The sequence below is a fragment of the Lathamus discolor genome, chromosome 9 (assembly GCF_037157495.1).
Source record: "Lathamus discolor isolate bLatDis1 chromosome 9, bLatDis1.hap1, whole genome shotgun sequence".
In the NCBI taxonomy this organism is placed as follows: domain Eukaryota; kingdom Metazoa; phylum Chordata; class Aves; order Psittaciformes; family Psittacidae; genus Lathamus; species Lathamus discolor.
Window position 1 is genome coordinate 16,612,646 of NC_088892.1, and position 19,827 is coordinate 16,632,472.

The 19,827-nt window shown below is 40.2% G+C and overlaps 1 protein-coding gene and 1 long non-coding RNA gene across 4 annotated transcripts in view; one reads left to right on the top strand and one right to left on the bottom strand.

Moving 5' to 3' along the window:
• Positions 1-16,931, top strand: part of DACH2 (dachshund family transcription factor 2) — a 285,743-nt gene extending 268,812 nt beyond the window's left edge. Inside the window, exons 10-12 of one of the 3 annotated variants that reach the window (XM_065689268.1) lie at positions 3,386-3,501; positions 6,574-6,643; positions 16,059-16,931. In XM_065689268.1, the coding sequence (XP_065545340.1) occupies positions 3,386-3,501; positions 6,574-6,643; positions 16,059-16,096 (224 nt within the window). In that variant the 3' untranslated portion in view covers positions 16,097-16,931. The other 2 variants (XM_065689267.1, XM_065689265.1) reach the window with 2 other exon arrangements.
• LOC136019264 (uncharacterized) lies at positions 1,958-10,163 on the bottom strand. The gene is made up of 3 exons (XR_010614794.1): positions 10,085-10,163; positions 7,912-7,979; positions 1,958-2,119 (listed from the first exon to the last, which is right to left on the bottom strand). It is a non-coding gene; the product is annotated as an uncharacterized LOC136019264 (long non-coding RNA).
• Positions 16,932-19,827: the final 2,896 nt, after the last annotated feature.

The window sequence follows — 19,827 nt, forward strand, 5'->3', positions numbered from 1 at the left end:
AGCACTCTCCCTGTGGGGACTTCTAAAACAAAGCCATGACTGTTTAGAAGCTTTTGATAATAACAGGCAATTAAATTGGTAAATCTGAATTTTTCACTGTGATATTGCAACAAAGAGAGTGTTCTTTTTAAAATTCAAATCTGCATCTGGAAGAGAGGAAGAGTTCTTCATGTGCTAAAAGCTACTTCTAGATTATACCCGTGAAATCAGAAAGACAGAACTAGGTAAGACCAGAAATGTGGGTGCAAGTACTGTCTTCCTGTGCAGTTTGAATTGGAATTAGGCATGGATAGCAGAGCTGTCTGCAGTGCCAGGGCTTGGTAAGAGGCCACGAAGAAGGGCACTTCTGAGTCAAGTTGTGAAGGGTCAGTAAATACTACTGAAGTTGCTAAATTGGGTGTACAGAAATGTTGCGTCACCCCAACTGAGTATGGATGAGACTGCTGTATTTCTTTAAAACAAAACTCGCCTCCCTGTAGGCAGACAGCACACTGTGCACCTCCTGAGTCACATCTAAATCAACAAAACCCGTTAGCTATTCACAGACTCTGTTGGCTTCTGGCTCAAAAGACAATTTCACCAATAATCGATATCCTTAGCGCCGTTTGTTTTTCAGGTCATCACCACATGCTCTTCTGTATTACTGTGGAAAGTCAAAGATAGGCTACATGCGAGATGCTCAATTTTCCGGAGTTATGTTGTCCAGATCACATTTTGAAATTCTCCATTTATTAAGTCTCCCAGAGATTTCCCATGTAATGGTATCCCTTTTTTTTTTTTTGACTTTTTCTCCACCCTCCCTCCCTCTCCCCCCAACTGGAGCACTCACAAATCCAGAAGGATTTGTACAAGTCAATAAGAATTCAGATGAATAAAAAAATCACAAAAGTCACCAAAAATTATGTAAATACTGTGGATTTCCCCAGAATTTTTACAGATGTTTAAGTCAATTTTCTAATAATGTTTTGTGATCTGAAATTCACAGATATCTAATACACAGGAGAAGCATATAAATAAAAGGGGTTGCAAAATACTGCTTGTGTAAATTCAACTTTCATTTTAACAATACTTGTGAGCAGTGTTTGCCACAGTGTGTGCACTAGCAAAGTTGACTCAAATGGGTGGTAGTTTTAAAAGACCATTTATATTTAAGCTTAGATTCTTTCTGGTCTGTTAGTTTTAGTTACCTTTTCTAGTGCCATCATTTCTCCATTTGTTTGATTCCATAATGAATCCATGGGATTAAGTACAGCTGTGAGGATTTGACTACCCATGTGAACCAAAGCAGCACAATGCAGAGGCATTCTCCAACCCTCTGCATGAGCTGAGATGGGTTGCAGGAAGGTACCACATTTATATGAGCTGGGGTGTGCTGTGGGAGTTGTCTTTGACTCCTTCCAGGGCTTGCTAACATTGTTCTCCAGATGGTTCTGAGAAGGTACATGGGCATCACCCTCTGGTCCAGCTAATCTTCCTCATGCCAACCAGGTGTGTCAGCTGATTGCAGGTTTCCTGAAACAAAAGCTGTATCCAGAAGGGGAGTATTTCCTGGCTGCAGGATACCCCCAGCAGAAGTGTGGAGATGGGCCTGTGGAGATCCTACCAAGCAGTTTAAACCAGGAAAGAGAGGTTGTGTAACAAAGAGACAGAGGATAGTGTTCTTGCAGCGCTGGTGAAAAAACAAGTGTAAGAGCCCATTAAAGATAGTTTAATAGGGATAATAAGGACAGGAAGGAGCACAGGAAAGGTTGTGGTTGGCAGAGGTCTATATTTGAGATGCAGTTCTGGCCCAAGTAATGGTGACCTGTTGCTGGTGAGAAATAAGGTTAAATACAGGATTAAGATTCAGGGTTTGAAAAGGTAAAAGCTTAAAAGGTGCATTTTATTGCTCAAATTTATATAAATGAGGCAATACAATAGCCAATGTCAGCAGTTCATGGTGAAGATATTGATCACATGGCTATATGTAATACTATACAATTCTCTAGTTATAGTTTTATTTATAGTTGGGTTTAAAACTGAGATTAGTCAGGAATACTTCTGTTTTCTGCCAGTTCTTATATAGGTGAACCAAAGGCCTGTGTCTGAGTTTTGTCAAGATACTGTTTCTGCTTTCCATCTGTAAAAGAGAGAAGATACGACTGTAAAGTGCATTGTGGTCTACTGCTGTACAGGAGTTATTACATTGGCACCTATATTAAGTCCAAACAGCCAGCTACTATTCAGGGATTCATGGAATGCTTTATTTAAAATCAGAAATCGCTGATGAAGATAATAACACTTCATTTACTTACCGATGTTACAGGCTTGTTTTCAGTCTGCTGTCTACCTGGGAAGTTCCCTCTTAATTTCTCTCTTGAGATTCTCAACATTGGGAACAAAAACCCAATGCTGTTTTTGTTCCTCTCCTTTGGCTTTCCATCTTTTTTCCTCCTAGTAATAGTGAAGTGGTTAAGTACTTACGTTACTCAGTACATATCCCTTCTCTACATATTGATCTTTTATCTGAGTTATGTATCCACAGCTTCGCAATAGCCTTACACCTGACTTCTCTCTTGGGCGGTGGTTCTTGGTATTTCAGTCATTTTCTTTCAAAATTAACCCAACTCCTCCTCCATTTTCACCCAAAAAAAATGACCTCATTTCATGAGATTTCTCTCTGTACCCTATTGGTACTGACATTTCAGATTCTCCAGTGCTGCATACAGACAGCCTACAGAAGTACCTTTAATTTCCATTTAATATTAGAAAACAAAAGTTTAGTTAAAACTACATCTCTGAACATCCAGAAGACTTCCTCTGTCCATGAGGGGTGGTCAGTGATGGCATAACCAGTGTGCTTGGAATTATCTTTCTGGATAAAACTACTGGAGGAGGAGGGTGCATTATAAATCTCAACATTAAGGCTAAAGGTTAGAATGAAGGGTGAGAGATTTTATTTAATTTTGAGGATATACATTGCTGCTGTTCCTGGAAATTAGTTTAAGCTAATGATCTGCTCAACCAAACTATGCAGAACTGTACCTGAAATTGAGTCACAATTGGTGAAATCAGACATGAACTGCCAGCCTGGCTCCAAGATGCTGAGGTTCTGGGCTGGAGACTGAAATCCATGAGGCTGTTCCAAAGTGACAAGAAGATTTAAGATTTTAAGCAGATTGGAAGCCCCTTCAGATTGTTTCACTACAGGATATGGCTTGGGGGTTTTGTTTTTGGTTGGTTGGTATTTGTTGGTTTGGTTTGGGTTTTTTTAATATCAGATTCATGCCAGATTTTGGGGTTTTCTCAAGCTAGAACTGGGGCCTTGAACATAAACTCATTTACTGTCTCCATTATGTATTAATTGTGCTTTAACAGCCATTCTTACAATATATTTACATTTCAGCAACAATTCAGAAACGCTTGAAGAAAGAAAAAAAGGCGAAGAGAAAATTGCAGGAAGCCTTGGAATTTGAATCAAAGAGAAGAGAACAAGTGGAACAGGCACTTAAACAGGCCACATCAGATGACGGTCTCAGGATGTTAAATGGTAATGTCTTAGTTGGCCTTTCACAGTTAGCTTAGAATGATGTTTAATTGAAGAAAAAAAAAAAAGTAGAACGATGCACAAAGCAAATTCTAGAATAAAAACCTACAATCCTTTTCCTGAAATAATGAAAAATCTATTTCAGGCCATGTGCTCTGGGTCATGAATTAAAAAGATAAGTCAGTCTGTAACTAGAGAAACAGACAGAGCAGTTTACACAGACCTGACAAGAAATGCTGAATACATTACCAGAGAAATCTGTTACAGTGCCAGCTAAGACAATGTGAAATTTGGTTCCTGTAAGGTTCTCTGAACTCTTCTCTCCCAGCAGATTCATTTTTAGAACTGCTGAGCTTCATTTTAAAAGCCATTTGGCTGAACTTTGCCCAGCCTCAGGACCTATTAAGTTTGTTAAATATGTATCAGCTTTCAGAGCTGACTAGGTTTTGAATACTTCCCAAATACTCTTGTGAAACAAAACCAAATCAGTTCATCTCCTAAACAGTGATTATGTTTTGGGTAGTGGGAGGAATTGCCTCTCCTGGTTAAGATGGTTCTGGCCAAAGTTTAGAGCTTTGGTTTGAATATTTAAGATGAACTTAGTTGAGTTTTAGCTAATTTCAGGTTCTGTAGCTAAGGTTTAGGCCGTGCATCCGTATGTGGAAGCCTCTGCAGAGGCTCATGAATCAGGGTTATGTGCAGTTTGTATTTGGTATAGTCTTTACGTTAAGTTTGTGCTGCCTGCTGTGGGCACTGCCCATAACTGAGCCATGGTAACATAAGCAGACTGCAAAATCTGCCTGAACTGCTGAGTAAAAATAATGAGTTTAACTTGTCTTGAGTTCTCTAGTTGTGAGGGCTACCCAAACTGTTTTTTAAAGTTACAGCTAGCCTGTCTACATGAACTGCCATCACAACACTCCACAAACAATGGACTGCAAGTTGTGATTTATCTAGAGCACCTAAGAGATATAAACTCTTTAAGTACAAGAGCAGCAGCTTTCAGAGGCATTCTCATCTGCTGGGTTTTATAGTCCAGCATATCACTATAACCAGGAACTGGCTGGCTTTTCTGATGTACAGAGGGGGAGCAGTGGTGATTCAAGCATGGATGTGCAGCTTGCTGTTGCACCGTGGTCAGGGACACTGACCCAAGGGAGAATGGATGGACAGAGACAGCAGAAACCTTTTCCACCACCTCCCCTGCATCAGGAAAATGCCCAGGTTGCATCCCATAGACACAGCCAGCACCATGAGATGAATGTCAGAAAAAAAACCCCTAAAATCCTGATGTTCTGTAAGGTCATTCACCCAGACTCTGCCATTGCTGGTAAGCGCCTGCTGCTTGCACAACAGTTAGGAGTACTCAGCAGTTCTGGAAGCCACAAATTAAGGGGTACCAACATGCCAGCAATGTGATTAACAGATCTTTACATCTGCTATTGTGGGCCTGGCTGCTAGTGGTTTGATTTGCAGGCACACTCAGGTAGTCATATATATGTTAGTGCCTGCAAGAAGCTGATATTTACATGCTAATCTGATTGCACATGCAAATCAGGTAGCTCATTAGCATCTTAATCCACAATTTAATTTCAGGTACAATTTTATGACAACAAAATGTGAAGGGCTATTCTGAATATTTTTAATTTAACTCTGACAGTCTGTCTCATTTAACAGATGCTGTTACTAGTTACAGACGACTTTGTAAATTTTCGTATATACAACATGTACTCTAAGACGTTTGAAAAGAAAGAACCTTTTTGGATTAATAGATCAGTGCCCTGAACTTCCCTTCAACACAATCAGGAATCTGAATAAGGAAAGACCTATGTAATAGCAGTCAGCTTTATAAGAAAAAAATATATACATGAAAATATTATTAATTTGGACATATGTATTTGTAGGGCTGTATGTGCATGCCTCACATATATTTCATTTACATTTACATTACTAAATTATAAACTCATTGTTCTGCACATGGACTTTGCTTTTAATGGGTTGACCTGCTTTGGCATATTGTTCAGTGAGGCTGTAGTGTGACCAGCAAAATGCCATCTTTGTGATGAATATTGACATTCCAACGGAAGGGATCTGAGAAAGCAACAGTACAGTTATTCTCTACTGGAGAAAGTCCAGAACAGGCTTCTACACAGAAAAGCTTCAGAACTGTACAGGCAGCTCCCTTTCAGGTGTGGGATTTTTGTTGCTGTAATTCTGAGGGCTGTATGATACTGGAAGCAGAGGTTTCTCCAGGATTTGAGGTGTCATGGATTCAAATCACATACCCTTCATGCTAATCGTTGCTGGCACAAGGTGGATAATGGCATCTGTTACCATAACACCCTAGGGTGTTTGAGCCCCCACCCCCAGCCTGGAAGATTGTGCATATAGAGGTATTACCAATATGAAATTAAATAGTTCAAAACTGTATATCATCATGAGACTCTTCCTCAACTTGGAAAAAAGGCACAATCCATTTTGGAAAGCTTTTCTCAGAAATCTGGAAATACTTCACATAGTATCACATATGTAGTTTTGTTTTGGGTGATAACGCTTGCTTACAGCATCCTGAGGTGAGTCTTTTAAATGCAGTTCGCACAGTCCTTGTTCTGTACAAAGTGATACGCACATGCGCACACACAAACGTGTTGACTGGCACTGGCTATACTCTTTAAAATCTGTACATTGCAGGTACATGGCTAGGAGAATCAATGTAGTTTAATGTCATCCCAGTTTAATTTTGACTTTTATTTTTCATCTGTCAGATGCCCTCATTCTCCAAGCAAATTTTACAGACCTATCAAGATCACGTGTTGGTTATTATCTGATCATCAGACAAATGTGAAGCACATTAAAAATAATTCACTGTGAGACCAGTAATGTTTGCACATTTTGGAAATGATTTACTACTGAAAATTCTATGAAGGCCAAATGTTTTATGCAAGACCGTGTAACTTGGAGATCACCCTAGTTTGCTATAAATATTTTTCTAAAGATGCATGAGAGGAGGGCATAGGGGAATGCATTAATCTTCAGTGTCATGTCTTTCAGATGCTGGAATCCCAGATATGGAAATAGAACACAACGGAACCCAACATGACAGTGCGGCGATGCAAGGTGCAGTATGTACCACATCCCATCACTTACTTGTTTACCATGAGCCAAATTAAAAATGTAACAAAATGCAGAACAGTTTTTGTCTCCATTTTCCTGCTTTAAGATAAATGTAAATTACACAATTTAATTTTGTCTTTTCAGCACAGAAAAACTTAGGAAGATCAAGATCAGAAAGTAACTTTGTTTAAACAGAGATGTTGGAAGGCCATATTTAGCTATCAGATACATGCGCTCAGTTCAAAAGCGGTTTTACATGTGATTTATCTTTTTTACCTCTGATCCTTACCAACCTATGAAGATCATAGGTGTTTTCAAAAACTGCATAAACTGTAGGAGGAAAAGGAAAGTCATGTCCATGTTAGGAGCAATTACACAGTGCTCCATTTCCCTCGCTGTTCAGTGACTGTAAATACAGTTTGTACTGTCTGAGTGCTTCCCAAGGAACACTAAGTGCATTCTGGCTATAGGCTTGTGAAGTGAGGGAGCTGTGTGATCATCACTTAGGGGAGGGAGATACAGAGATCTTCAGGGTTATTTCCATTGCAATTGGAAGGCTGTTTAAGACAGGCAGAAAATCCATAGTCACCTGTGATAAAATATGGTGTGAGCAATTTGAACAGAGAAATTCTCTGACTTCGGCAAAAACACAGTTTCATAGTGTTGGTTTTCTATAAAACCAACTTTCTCCTTTCAATTCTGTGCTGTATTCATGACATACCATTCAGTTCTGCACCAGCTATTCCAGCAGCCTGGTAACTGCTGCCCATTTCAGTGTAGCTGCTGGTTCCCAGAGCCCTTCTACCCCCCAGGTAATGGGAATGTGCAAAAATAATGTGTGTCAAAGGAGCTAGAGACAGTCCCCTTAAGTGTGGGGAGGACTGCAATGCAGTTCGAGATACAAACCTAACTTTCAGCATTTCTCTACTGTTAAAGGCTCGACTTTGCATACCTCTGCTATGCATCTGTCATCCATCTGTCATCTATACGGGAAAGCTTTCAAATATTTTTACTGCTGTCTCTTTTTGTGATTTTAGGTTCATATGCTATGTATTTCAAAGAAGGAGAATCACAGCTTTATTGTAGTGCATATATATACATACAACATATGTGTGTATATATGTGTACACATATGATTAGAGCTGTGCTCTAAATATTGCAATTGGAAAAGTGTTACTGCCAGAAATAGTCAAAATATTGGATAAGCACTAAGACACATGTATTTAAATTTGACAAGCAAAATATTTGTAACATTTCTCTGTTTATGATACCTGCTGGGAGGAGCGCTCAGTGCTCATCCAAAAGGATCCCAAGAATCAAAGGTGCCTCTAGACAGAATCTAGTAAAAAAAAAAAGAAAGTTAATTTCAATTTTCAATTGGAGGAAAAAAGCTACAGTTGGCTCAAAGGGTTTTCCTATCAAAAATGATCATAGAAAACTGTGGAAAGTGATGCATAGCTGCTTCTGACAACCATTTACTTACTAGAATGAATTAAGAGAACTTTCTTACATTTCTGTAGTCTATTGATATAACAGAAAACGTGTTTTTATGATTTTTATTTCAGGTTTGGGTTGGTTTGTGGTTTTTTTAATCTGATCCCAGCTACATCATTCTTTAGTTTTAACAGGCTTTGGATAATGTAGTTCTTGTCCAGATTAAAAGCCTGAACAAAGGGAGAAGTGGCTTTCCACTGAGCTCAGTATCTCTGGGCCTGATGCCTGCTATGAAAGCAGAATGTGACTTGTGCTGTAGGAGCTGTAAACCTGCCCTGTGCTCTTCAGTGGCAAAGCACCTCTTGGCTTCACCACCATGATGAAGAACAGCGTATGCTGACTTCAGGGAGAGTTTTGCTGTGGTAATCTTGTTCACACGCAAACGTGTAATGAGTTCAGCCTGTTTTCCACAGAGCACTCTCAGCTGATAAAAAGACTTGCGAAGAGCTTTCCATAGAGCTTGTTTAGATTTCAAAGTGTTTCTGTCCTGTAGCACCATCCCTTTCATTTTTATTTGTGCTGATACTGTAGTATCTTCTTACTCATTTCCTTTGATTACAGTTTTTGTACTTGACTGCTACTATTGCACTACTGTTGTTAACGATTTGAGCACACTCCCTCCTTGCCTCCTTCATTTGCTGCCTTTGTTTTTTGGGCCCTGAGAGGAGGAAGGGTCAAAACACATGTCCCTCATACAAAGCTGTTTCCAAGCTTCCAAAATCTCTCCCTGTTGCACAGAAGAAAGCTTTAGCATCAATGCAGACCTTTCTTTTTCTGTCGTCAATAGCTCTGCTGGACAGAAATCTATCATTCACACAGTGCCTTTCCTTTGAAATTCAATTAGTTCACTGCCAGTATCTCCTTAAGATGGTTTAAAGGAAAATTACAAAAATGCTGCACAGCCACCTTTCACAGTGATTAAGTCATATCATATTTTATGCTCATTTCTTAAAATGATTTTATTAACACAAGCTGTTCATGTACAAGGATTCTGATCTGCATTATAAATCTCTTCCATTTAGTTGACTCATTTCCTCTCTGCTTTGTATATTAATTGAACAGAGATTCTGTGTAGACGAGACTTAAAAACTTCCTGAACTTTACAGTGTAATACCTGCGTCCTCTGGATACCTGACGTTTTAGTCCAGCAGAGCTTGAGCTGATAGAAGCTTTTAGCTGACAAAATAGGAAATTAATAATTGCTGTGGTTATAGAGCCCCCTGCATAGCTGAGTGGTGCAGGAGGGTGATGCACGCACACCAATACCCTCCTGGTGCTGCCTCCATCACTCACTTGTGGGCCAGCAAGATAGTGCGTCAACCATTTTATCAGCCAATCTCTGTTTCACATAAAATAAACATACTGGGTGTCATTAAGTGCACCTTCAGATCAATGATTTTTGCAAATGACATTCAAGTACCATTCGAGTAGTGCATTTTTGCTGATAAAAGCAAATTAAATTAGCACAACTACAAGTGTGCTGATAAAAACTAAAACTGAACAGCAGCACCATTAGCTAACAAAGTAATATTTTCTCTTTACTGCTTTCTGCCATTTAGTTATTATCCTATTGGAAATCTAATTATAATCCTTTTACTCCCTAGTCAAACTTCACAGTTTTTGCAAGCTTAGCACTGACAAGTGATTTCATTACATTTGATTGCCCGCGCCCAGATTGACTTAACTTCACTCCGAGACCTAAAAGCCCTCTCAGTTTCTCAGATTCCCTGTTTGCACATTACAGCAACAGCTCCTTTAATTAATTAGCATGAACAGCAGTAACATGAACTGCTGAACAGAAAATAACATCATTTTATGATCGCAGGGAGACTTCTCCTTTTGCATGTTTATACCTTAGTTAACTTTTGTATTACTATATTTCATTGTTAGGGGACATTGGAACAATCAGCAAAGCAATGTTAGCTTAAATTTCTAAAAAATAGATGTTACCATAATACTTGATGATGATGATTTACAAAAACTCTGACTCCAGATTTCAAGGAGGAAGCAGCAGCACAAGCAGACTGACCTTCCGGGAGTGAAAATGTGGTTCAAAGGAAACGTGGTTCACTGAACCTGCAACAGGAGGGGGACCCAGGGTGGCTGCTGCTGCTTTTGTTTGTGAAATAACCTGGCAGAGATTTAGCACAAAAACTCTCAGTAACCGTGAATAACTCGTTATTTTCCTCTGTTTGCCAAAGATGAAGGACTGCCGCAGTTTGGAACATATTTGGGGTTTTATTATTTAGAAAACTGGGCTATACTTTTTCCGTATTACGGTATAACCTGTCAGTTTTCAGATACAGCCTGTGGTAAAAAGGGGAAAGGCGGACAGAAGAGAGAAGGGTAGTGTTTTTTAAGAGATTTAACAACCTTGTTACTGTATCAAATCATAACCTCCAAATTCTGCAATCCACTGAAACCAACCGCACTACTGAATTTCAGAGTACTCTAGAATTGTAAGAGACAAATTCAACAAGCTTGGAAATTACAATTGCTATTGTCTTGGTCTTGCTTTCACTGAAAAAAGTGTTCAGGCACTTGGAATTTTACATAAGAAAAGACCAGAGCACTGTGATTAGAAACTCTTGAGATAAAACTAACCAGTCATGGAATTTTCCTTGAAAGCAAGTAAATTCTTTGCTGTGTTTTTTGCTTGGATTTTAGGCCTTCTTCCTCCCATCCTGCTCTGAATTACAAAACCTCGACTAATTTCTGTACTGCGATATATTGCAGTGTTTCTAGAAAATCTCCTTTGAAGTTTGTGTGCCATTAGACTCTGTATCCACGTGCACACTGGCCATGCACTGCTGAAAGCCCTTGTGTTAGCTGCTCACCACGAAAAGGGTCCTCTACAACTCATTGTGTGATAACTGCGCTGACTGCATGGCTCACCTGCTGGTGATGCAAATGTGAAACATTTAAACATTATGCTATGCTTTAACAACAAGAGTATCGCTGATGTTGGTCACAGTGTTCTGCTTTTGGCACACAGTGTTTTTCTGACTCTCTCTGTAAGCCCAGGCACACACATGAGGGAGGAAGCTGAGATTTTGTAATTTACTGAAAACAAAAGGTGGGTAAAGGTTTCTCCAGGAGACCATCGAGTGTGAACGTCCATACCTTGCTATTCTTACAAAGGGCTAAGTCATTTATTCAATAATTCAGACTCAGTAGGCTTGAGTATTTCCTAAGCAGGAGCCACTATGTTAGTGCCCTGTCTATTCACACTGACAGTGGCAATCCAGCATCTGCATAGTTTGTGTTCAGTGAACATATTCTTGTCCTTGGCTGTTGTTACTTATTAGAAATCCTGATTTCTGCACAAGATTTTAGGTCTGTTAACACGGATGTGGAAATATTTGACAGAAGTGACTCAGTAGTCCTAAACAAAAGAAAAGAAGGGAAGAACCACCAGACGCAGTGTGCTGCTCTGAAGGGCCCAGTGCCACGGCCCTGCCTGCTGTAAGAGGAGGGGGAGGCAGCTCAGCCAGCACTAGGCATCAGGGACTGCAGAGGTGGAAGAGAGGCAATAGGAAAGAGCGATGGATTAAAAGAGAGCAAACCAAACTTTGTTAGTACAGAAGCAGCAGTCACTGTTCACAGGCTTCTGTGAGTCTAGAGGAAACTGCCCTGCTCATGGGGTGGTGTTCTTTAATCTTTCACTGCTCGGTTTGGAAAACAGATAATGGAAGGGAAAAGTTTCACTGCACACAGCTAATAGCAGAGAAGTCAGTTCTACTCACTGTTGCCATTCTGCTGAGTGACAAGCCCAAAACCACAGGAGCTGCTGCAGGCCAGGTCTTTTTTTTTTCTCCTACAGAAGTGAGGTGTCCTTAGCTGTGTTTGTCGGAATCACTGTGGTCCTTAACCCCACAGAGGGGCCTGGGTGCAACCTCCTTCCGGACCAGTCAGCATTCCCACCAAGCGGTGAAGGGAAAGAGGGGTTTTGAGGGATGTCAGCTACAGGAGAAGGGAACTGTTTTCTGATTTTTCTTTCTGCAAAATAAGAGACTGGTTCAGACTAATTAGCCCCAGCTTTATAAGTCAGATTTATTGTTATGGCATTGATTTTCCATGTGCTGCTGCATCCTGAGCTTGGCATGGCTCTGATCTAACTGAAATGCTGACTGTATAGCCTAGGAAGGGCAGAGATCAGCTTCTGCCCAGGACACCTATGGTATTGTGTGAGACTCTGTGATTCAACCCCTCAAGCAGGAGCTGTGCGAAGCCTCTGAGAGTGCAGGTCTGCAGAAACAGCCACCTCTGAGCTCCACCAAACTATGTTAGCAGCTCCCCCAGCTCCTTCCTCTGAATGGGCAAAGGTTCATTTTATTTCATCTCTGCTGCCCATGTTCTCTGCAACACAGAGTGCTGGGGTTCATTTTTTGAATTGCATGAATAATTTACCGATAAAACAGATTTATCTTTGTTTCCTCACTATGTAGCAGATCCCGAATTTCCTTTCTCCAGTGACTTTCCCCTCCCAAGTTACCTGCATAGTCTCCAGACATAGCTGTGTCAGTTGATGGCAGCTGCCGGCTGTGCTGTGGTGCTCCCCGTGCTGGAGGGATTTGCACAGCAGCGTTACCAGGCACAGTGCTGCTGCGGGCTGTGAGGGTACACGTCCAAATTCTGGTTTAAAGTAGATCTGTGGCAATACAGCTCAGTGACTGACTGAAAGGTGTTACAGACAACGCCTCACAAAGGAGTCAGGAAGTTCAGGGGTGCTGGAGAGGCTGAAAAAAGAAGTGAATAAATACGCAGATGATAGTTCTTGCTTTTGGATTTGTCCTTTACACACACATTAAACCTTGAAAGACAGAGAAGAGCAATGATATTGTTGCTAAAAGAGTGTGCAGATGAATGCTGGTCCCTGGACTAACAGCTCAGGAAAGACAACACGATCCTGAGGGAAAATTACAATTACTAACAAAGGCTCTGGCTCACTGAGAAACTGAGATCTTTACTTCTTTACTTGTCTTGTACGTTGTGAGGGGGAAAAACAATCCTTTCTAAATGTCTTGCTTATTAAGCCAGTCATGCATTTCACTGTAGGCTGTAAAGCAGTATAACATGCACAGGGGGCTCATAAGCATATTTAGTGTTAGGGAATATCATTTATACAGTTTTTATATTGTCAATATTACCCCTAGAGAATGAAATTAGGCTTTAAACTACTGTAAATCTACGCTTTTGCTCACCTTTGTATAATTTCATTTTTTATTAGAATGAAGCCCACATAAATGAATATTTGATTAAGGGATAAACCTAATAAAAGAATACATTTATTGCACACAGATTTATTCAGATTTTTTTGCTATATAATACAGTAAAACGCTATAAAATGGTACATAGCTTGCAGTCAGCCACACTGAGGAGACGGTGAATATTCGTCAGGAAAGATTTGACAACATGGCATTGTCTTTTCTGTGTGTAACTAAGTGGTAGCACAGATGCTCCTAACGTGCTAACTCCTCAGAGGTGGTTGCTGTATGACGTTAATGCCATGGAGTTCAGTTTATTGCACAGCAACAAAAAAGTATTTTAATTTCTGGAGAATATTTGAGAGCTTTATAAGAAAGGGAATATATAACTGTGCGCTTTCTGTTTAGTGATCAGTAATACCTCCTGCGTGGTTGTACTCTGCTTGAGCTTTGGCATTTACTTTCTCTCTTCCAGGTATTCCAGATACTTCATTGGACTTTCCTTGAGAAATAAAGGGAATAGGAAGGAAACACTGAAACTTGTTCCAAAGTTTAAATAGTCCATGAGCCTGCAGCACCTTCGATGACCTCTCACCTTAGTTTGAAAAACAGTTTTTAAAATACAATAAAAATATCAATAATTAAATATCTCTATATATTACTAACCAGTAGTGATCCCATTTTTTGTAGATCAACTGTTTCCTTGAATGCACATCCGGATTCCTCCCCTCCTCCCCTTCTCTTCGCAGAGTCCTTGTAGCACACGCAGCACAAACGTGCACCCATGTGTGGTCTGTGCCTTAACTGCCCTTGTCTGTACTAATACCAAGTGTCAAACATGTATCAGAAGATGCAGCTGACGCCCAGTGCCCATTTGGATAGCATCAAGTGCCTAATTTTTGCTGACTTCCATTGGTATTACACAGACTAATGGGATCCCACCAGCGTAGGTGGCCAGGCCAGAGATGCCTTCGTACGTCTGGGGAGCAGGCATTGGGTGCCCAGGACATGTAACGCTCTGTACGCGAGTGCCCTCAGGGGTGCTGCTGCTCACGAGATACACACTGTGGCAGAATGTCACTACAGAGACATGTACTTCTGAGGGCAGCCATGCTGACCTGCACATTCCGTCAGAATTAGAACCTTAATATGGGCTGGATCACCTGCAGCCTGCAATAGGAAGAAGTCTTGTGCAAATTCCCAGTAATCAGAAGGAAAAAAAGTCTCCACAGTGCTCAGTATTTGCATTTCTGCTTTACCCCCTCCCAGGCTTTAATATTTACCCCTCTAAGTTAACTTTAAGGCAATAATTTTAATTAGCCAAAGGCCTGAAACTAATTTTAGTCCCTCCTTTGGAGGTTCCCATGCTCCCAACTGTTCCTCTGGAGATGTTATGGCCCTGGCTCTTCCGATCTTTACTCTTGTTTACATCCAAAATACATATTAAATCATCTCTGTTTGGAAAGTCTGAGCCTCCTTAAAACCATGAAACATTCAATTACTAATTAGCTGTTTCCTGTTCCTAATGAAGTGAACATGTCAGATTTGGATTAAAATTCAGCTACTGCTCTCCTCTGTTTATGGTTCCAGATGTTTTTGTTTTATCTAGGAGGTTACTTTGACAGCTACTGCTAAATGATAAATCACTCATATTATAGCTGAAATGCATTTTGAAATTGAAATGTGGCAAACTTTGAGATTGCTCCAAGGATCAGTGTCAGTTAGCAGGTCAATACTTGTTCTTTCCTTATGAGTGTTCAGTATTGGCATATGTAAAACAGTAATGGGAGAGATGTCAACATTATACAAAATGCTTCTCAGTATTATCATTTTGCTATCATCTTCAAGATCAGTACTTGCGGGTGTAGCTGGGTGGATTCATGATTCATTGTATAATGAACAAGAATATGGATTTTTGTTAGCTTTAGTTTCAGTAGGCATTTCAGTATGTATTTTTTTTCTGGGCTTAAGGTTGCTTAATGTGAAAAATCACGGTTGATAGGTACTATAACTAGAAATATGAAGGAAATAAATGGCTTTCTACTGATTCCCTAAATAAAGAAAAATAATTTTAAAAGGAATGTGATGGTTTCTGAATGAAAGAACAGTTTTCCAACAAAAGAAAGATACTGATTTACTTCTGTTACATTTTTTAATGCAATGCAATTTTGGTTAAACACACTGTTCCTAGAAGGTTTTGTGCATATACTAATGTTATGTTGTAAAGCTGATGCCATGTTACTGAGTTTCTTAAGGAGGCATGTAGTACAACAAACAACACCGGCTGCCTCCTGAAAAAAAAGGGAGGAAAATGAGTATTCCATTAAAAAGCAAGTGCCATAAAGGGAAAAAAAAAAATCCAACTCAGAGTATTTACAGCATCACCTCCACAGATGCTGCTGGGCAAGATCTACTAGAAACAAAGCTGGTGGGTGTTCAGCCCAGCTGAGTGTCCCAACCTACACCCCCTGGTCAGGAGGACTGAGCCCCACTCCTTTCTCTGCTGACACTCACCTCCCAAGGGCTTGGCCGGGCTCTTCTCAGCTGCTGCCTCTCTTTCCGTAGTGGCTGCTTTCTGTCACTTGCAGATCTGATAATTTGGCTTCAGGGAATAAAAGCCCACAAACAAATGAGGAACCCACCTGAGCTTCAAATAATTATAAAAGCATCACTTTGTAATTGACCTTTTTTCTTCTTCTTTTTTTTTTTCCCTCCAGAAAACAGAACATACATCAAACCCACTATTATGTACTGAAGGAAACACCTATTGTTGAAAAATGTGTAATGACCACTATTTGAAGACTATATAGTTGATGAAAAACGTCCCTTCGCAACCTTTGATGCCTTCAGTACTGTGTGAAGAACAGGATTTGTAGCATGAAACTTGAAGGACAATTTCAAGCAATTTACTGTTGCTGCATCAAAAACTGCCGTGTTAGAAATACTGAGACTTTTTACAAGCTTACCATACCAAACCAAGCCTGTTGCAACAGATCATTTTTAGGTCCCCGGAGCTAGAAAGGAGTTTTAGTATTTTTAAGCACATACAGAAATTATTCCCCCTTTCCCCCCCAAAAAAGAACTTTTTTTTTTTCTCTAAGGAGGTAGCTATTACTGTATAGCGATGGCACAATGATTTTAAGCCACAAAGGTCCTCACTGGCTGTACATCATACAAGTCCAGTTTATCACTGAAACTGTTCAACATGGAGCTGTTTCGATTGTGTTTATAAATTAAGCTTTGTTTACTGAAGCAGATACTCGATATATATTACGTTTTAAAAAGAAATGTGTGTACATTTTTTAAAAGAATGATGTAAAAATTGTCCTTTCATTAGATGACCAATTCAAAAGTGTGAGCTAAACCCTAACAGCTGACGTAATATGAGGATTATAATTGATGCTTTTTTTTATGCTCAGTTCAGCTTGGCTTTTGGTCTTTTAAGATGGAAAAATGAATATGCAGTAGAGTGTTAGATAATGGAAACTTTTAAGTATGGTTTCTCTGTTGTACCATATTAAGTTAAAGTACACATTCTTTGTTAAAAATGTTCTTGCTAAAAATACAGTATTAAAAATTTTTTTGTTTGACTTTGGAAATCTTTTAAGATTTTTTTTTTTTTACTGTGAATTCCCATAGTTGCTGTACTCCTGCAAATCAGTATTTTGCACTATTAAAAATACTTGAAGAAATTAATAAAGAGGGTGGGTTGGTATTAAACATTTCCTAATTATTTTATGTTCCAAATTCTGAACTTTGCAGCTGAAACATCCCCTTTCTCACAGTCCATGACTGAAACCTGGTCTGTGTCAAGTGAAATTCAGTGATCGCCTGTTCCCTTCCTGCTGCCATTCAGGGGTCAGCGGCACAGTGCTTATTTACCTGCCAGCTCAGGCTCACGTATGCATTATGGTTGCACACACCCTGAATTAAATCACTGTCACTTAAACAAGAAAACCCTCCTTTGACTAGATCTGTGGGAAATGTATTTCCTCTGATGATGTATACTATATGTCTATATGTACAGCCTTCAAAAGTCAGTTCTTTCATCACTAGATTTTTTTTTTTTCTGGTTAATGGACTTTTGCAGACATTGAAGTATCTTCAAGCTATTCTGTGTAATACAGCAGAATGGAACCATATGATTTTTCATTCTTCTTAAATATTTTAGCTTAACCAGGTGTCAGTTTCAGAAAACATGTTGGCCTCAGTTTAACACGTGATCAAATTCATTATCAGAATAGTCTTCCAATATACAAACATGGTTTATTCCATATAATTTTTATAGTAAGCATTCTAATAACTGCATTAGTCGCACTGCCATTGATCAAACAATCAAAAATGGAATGATACAAAGAAACAGCTTTAGGTGTGTGAGTCCTGCACTCATAAAATCTCACGTGCATGTGGACCGCTGCAGCATCTGAACTTAAATTCTACCTTAGGCTATTTATTAATTTTAGTTGCTATTCCATGGGGATTCTCTGAAATGAAGGTTGGACCATATTATATACAGTAGATACATAATATATATGTTATATTCCTAAATCTTATTTTTAAAGAGGACTTGAAATTGTCCTTGGGATACCACAGCATTTCTGACTGACCCAACTCTGCTACTGCTCCTGTGAATTCAGATTTTGAAGAGAGCTCTTTGGTGAGTTACTCGGGGCTGTGCACTCTGAAGGACTCACGGTGACTAAACACTCTGTTGCAGTTTCGTATTTTTCTTTACTCTCCATAAAGGCTATTTTAGCATTTTTTTTCCCTCAATGGCTGATCTACATTTCCTAAGGCTGCACTGATACCGTGTTGATGAGCACTTCATTGATTTCTAATTTGCCCTTCCCAGAATAGTTTGAAATGTCAAAGTCCTGGCAAATGAGATTTAGGAAGCTGATAAACTTCAGAGACTGAATCTGCTGCTGAGTCCTTACTAGGGAGCTCCTGATGAATATTGACAAAACAAGACACTGTGGGTTTTGTGTCAGCTCATGCAGAGTGCACTTGTAACTAACACTTCATGATGGAGCAACGTATTACAGCCAGAACAAGCAACAAGTTTGGCCAATTGCAAGTGAACAGTTCATGTAAAAAGGTGGATTGGGGGCATTATTATTGTTTCATTTTACTTCCTATCGTAAAATTTTTCCAAATGATGCCATTCTGCATAGGGACCTGGTGGTGAGTTACCATGACCCAGAACTTTCCCATAGCTGTTTCTGGCTGGTGAGTGTCCAGCCCAGGGGCACAGACTGAGCAGCAGTCACAAACTGCAGTGCTCTGGCTCAGAGCACTACCCCTGCCCACCCAGCACGCAGCCAGCTGGGGGTTAGGGCTGGCAGGACATGGGATTTTTATCTCTGCACAGTGTAAAAAGCATCAGTGTAAACTTTGTCTAGTTCCAGGCACTGCAATTGAGCACAAAGGGTAAGAAAACAAGGAAATTGCTTTGAGGGGATTGTTCACTCAGAAAAGACAAGACTAAAGGAAGAATTAATCGTCTTTCGTAGGTAAAAGTAAGCTATAAGGAGCTGGAAAGTAACCAACCTTCCCTGTCCTCTGTGGTTCCATGTCCAGCATAAGGCAGTGTGCGTTGCTTTCAGAAAGCTGCGTAACCCCATGATCTCTTTCCTGCCTGGTGGTCCAGCACCCAGGCACAGGCAATGGTGAGCTGGTAGCCCCAGAGGGACATCACCTCTGAGTGGTTGTTTTTGGGGTTGGGTTTTTTTCAGACAAAGAAGCCTGAGAAGAGCAGGACTTAGGCTGTGCCTGTGCCCTCAGCGCCTCCTAGAAGTGGCGAAGCAGAGGGATGCTGCAAAACCATTCCAATGCAGTGCACAGGCTGCATGACACTCGGGTGGGGACAGGTGTTTGAAGGCTGGGGTGCTCTGCTGAGGCCGGGATGCAGCACCCACCACCCCTCTGCAGCTGCCTCGGGGACAGCTCCAGTTTCCTACAAAGCATCTCCTTGTTTGTGAATTGCTGCTGAAATGGTTATTAGTGAAGCTGGTGTTAGCTGGACACAAGGTGATCTTGGCTATATGCAGGTGAGTTAATGGAGGATATTTCAGCAATTTTATGAATCTTGTGTAATGCAGACGGCTATCATAATAAACTAACAATCAATAGTGACCAATCTCAATTTAAAATCTGGATCTATAGTAATACACAGCAAGAACACTCTCCTTTGGAAATGCATGGCTGTGCATTAAAAGCTGAAGACAGGTTTAAGTAATTGCTAGCTACAAGTAAGTGGCCCATTAATGTATTTATTTACAGGATATTTTTGGTAACATAACACAATGTGGGCTAACTGGAATTGTTACAAATTGCCTTCCTGGCCTCAGCTGAGCTCCACAACGGCTCCTGTGCCCATGTGTGTGTGCACGTGTGCACAGACTTAGCCCTAAGCTACAGACATGACAATTCCCAGCCTCGCTGGCCCTGGGCTGAGGATCTGTTACCTCTGGCAGTAATACTGGT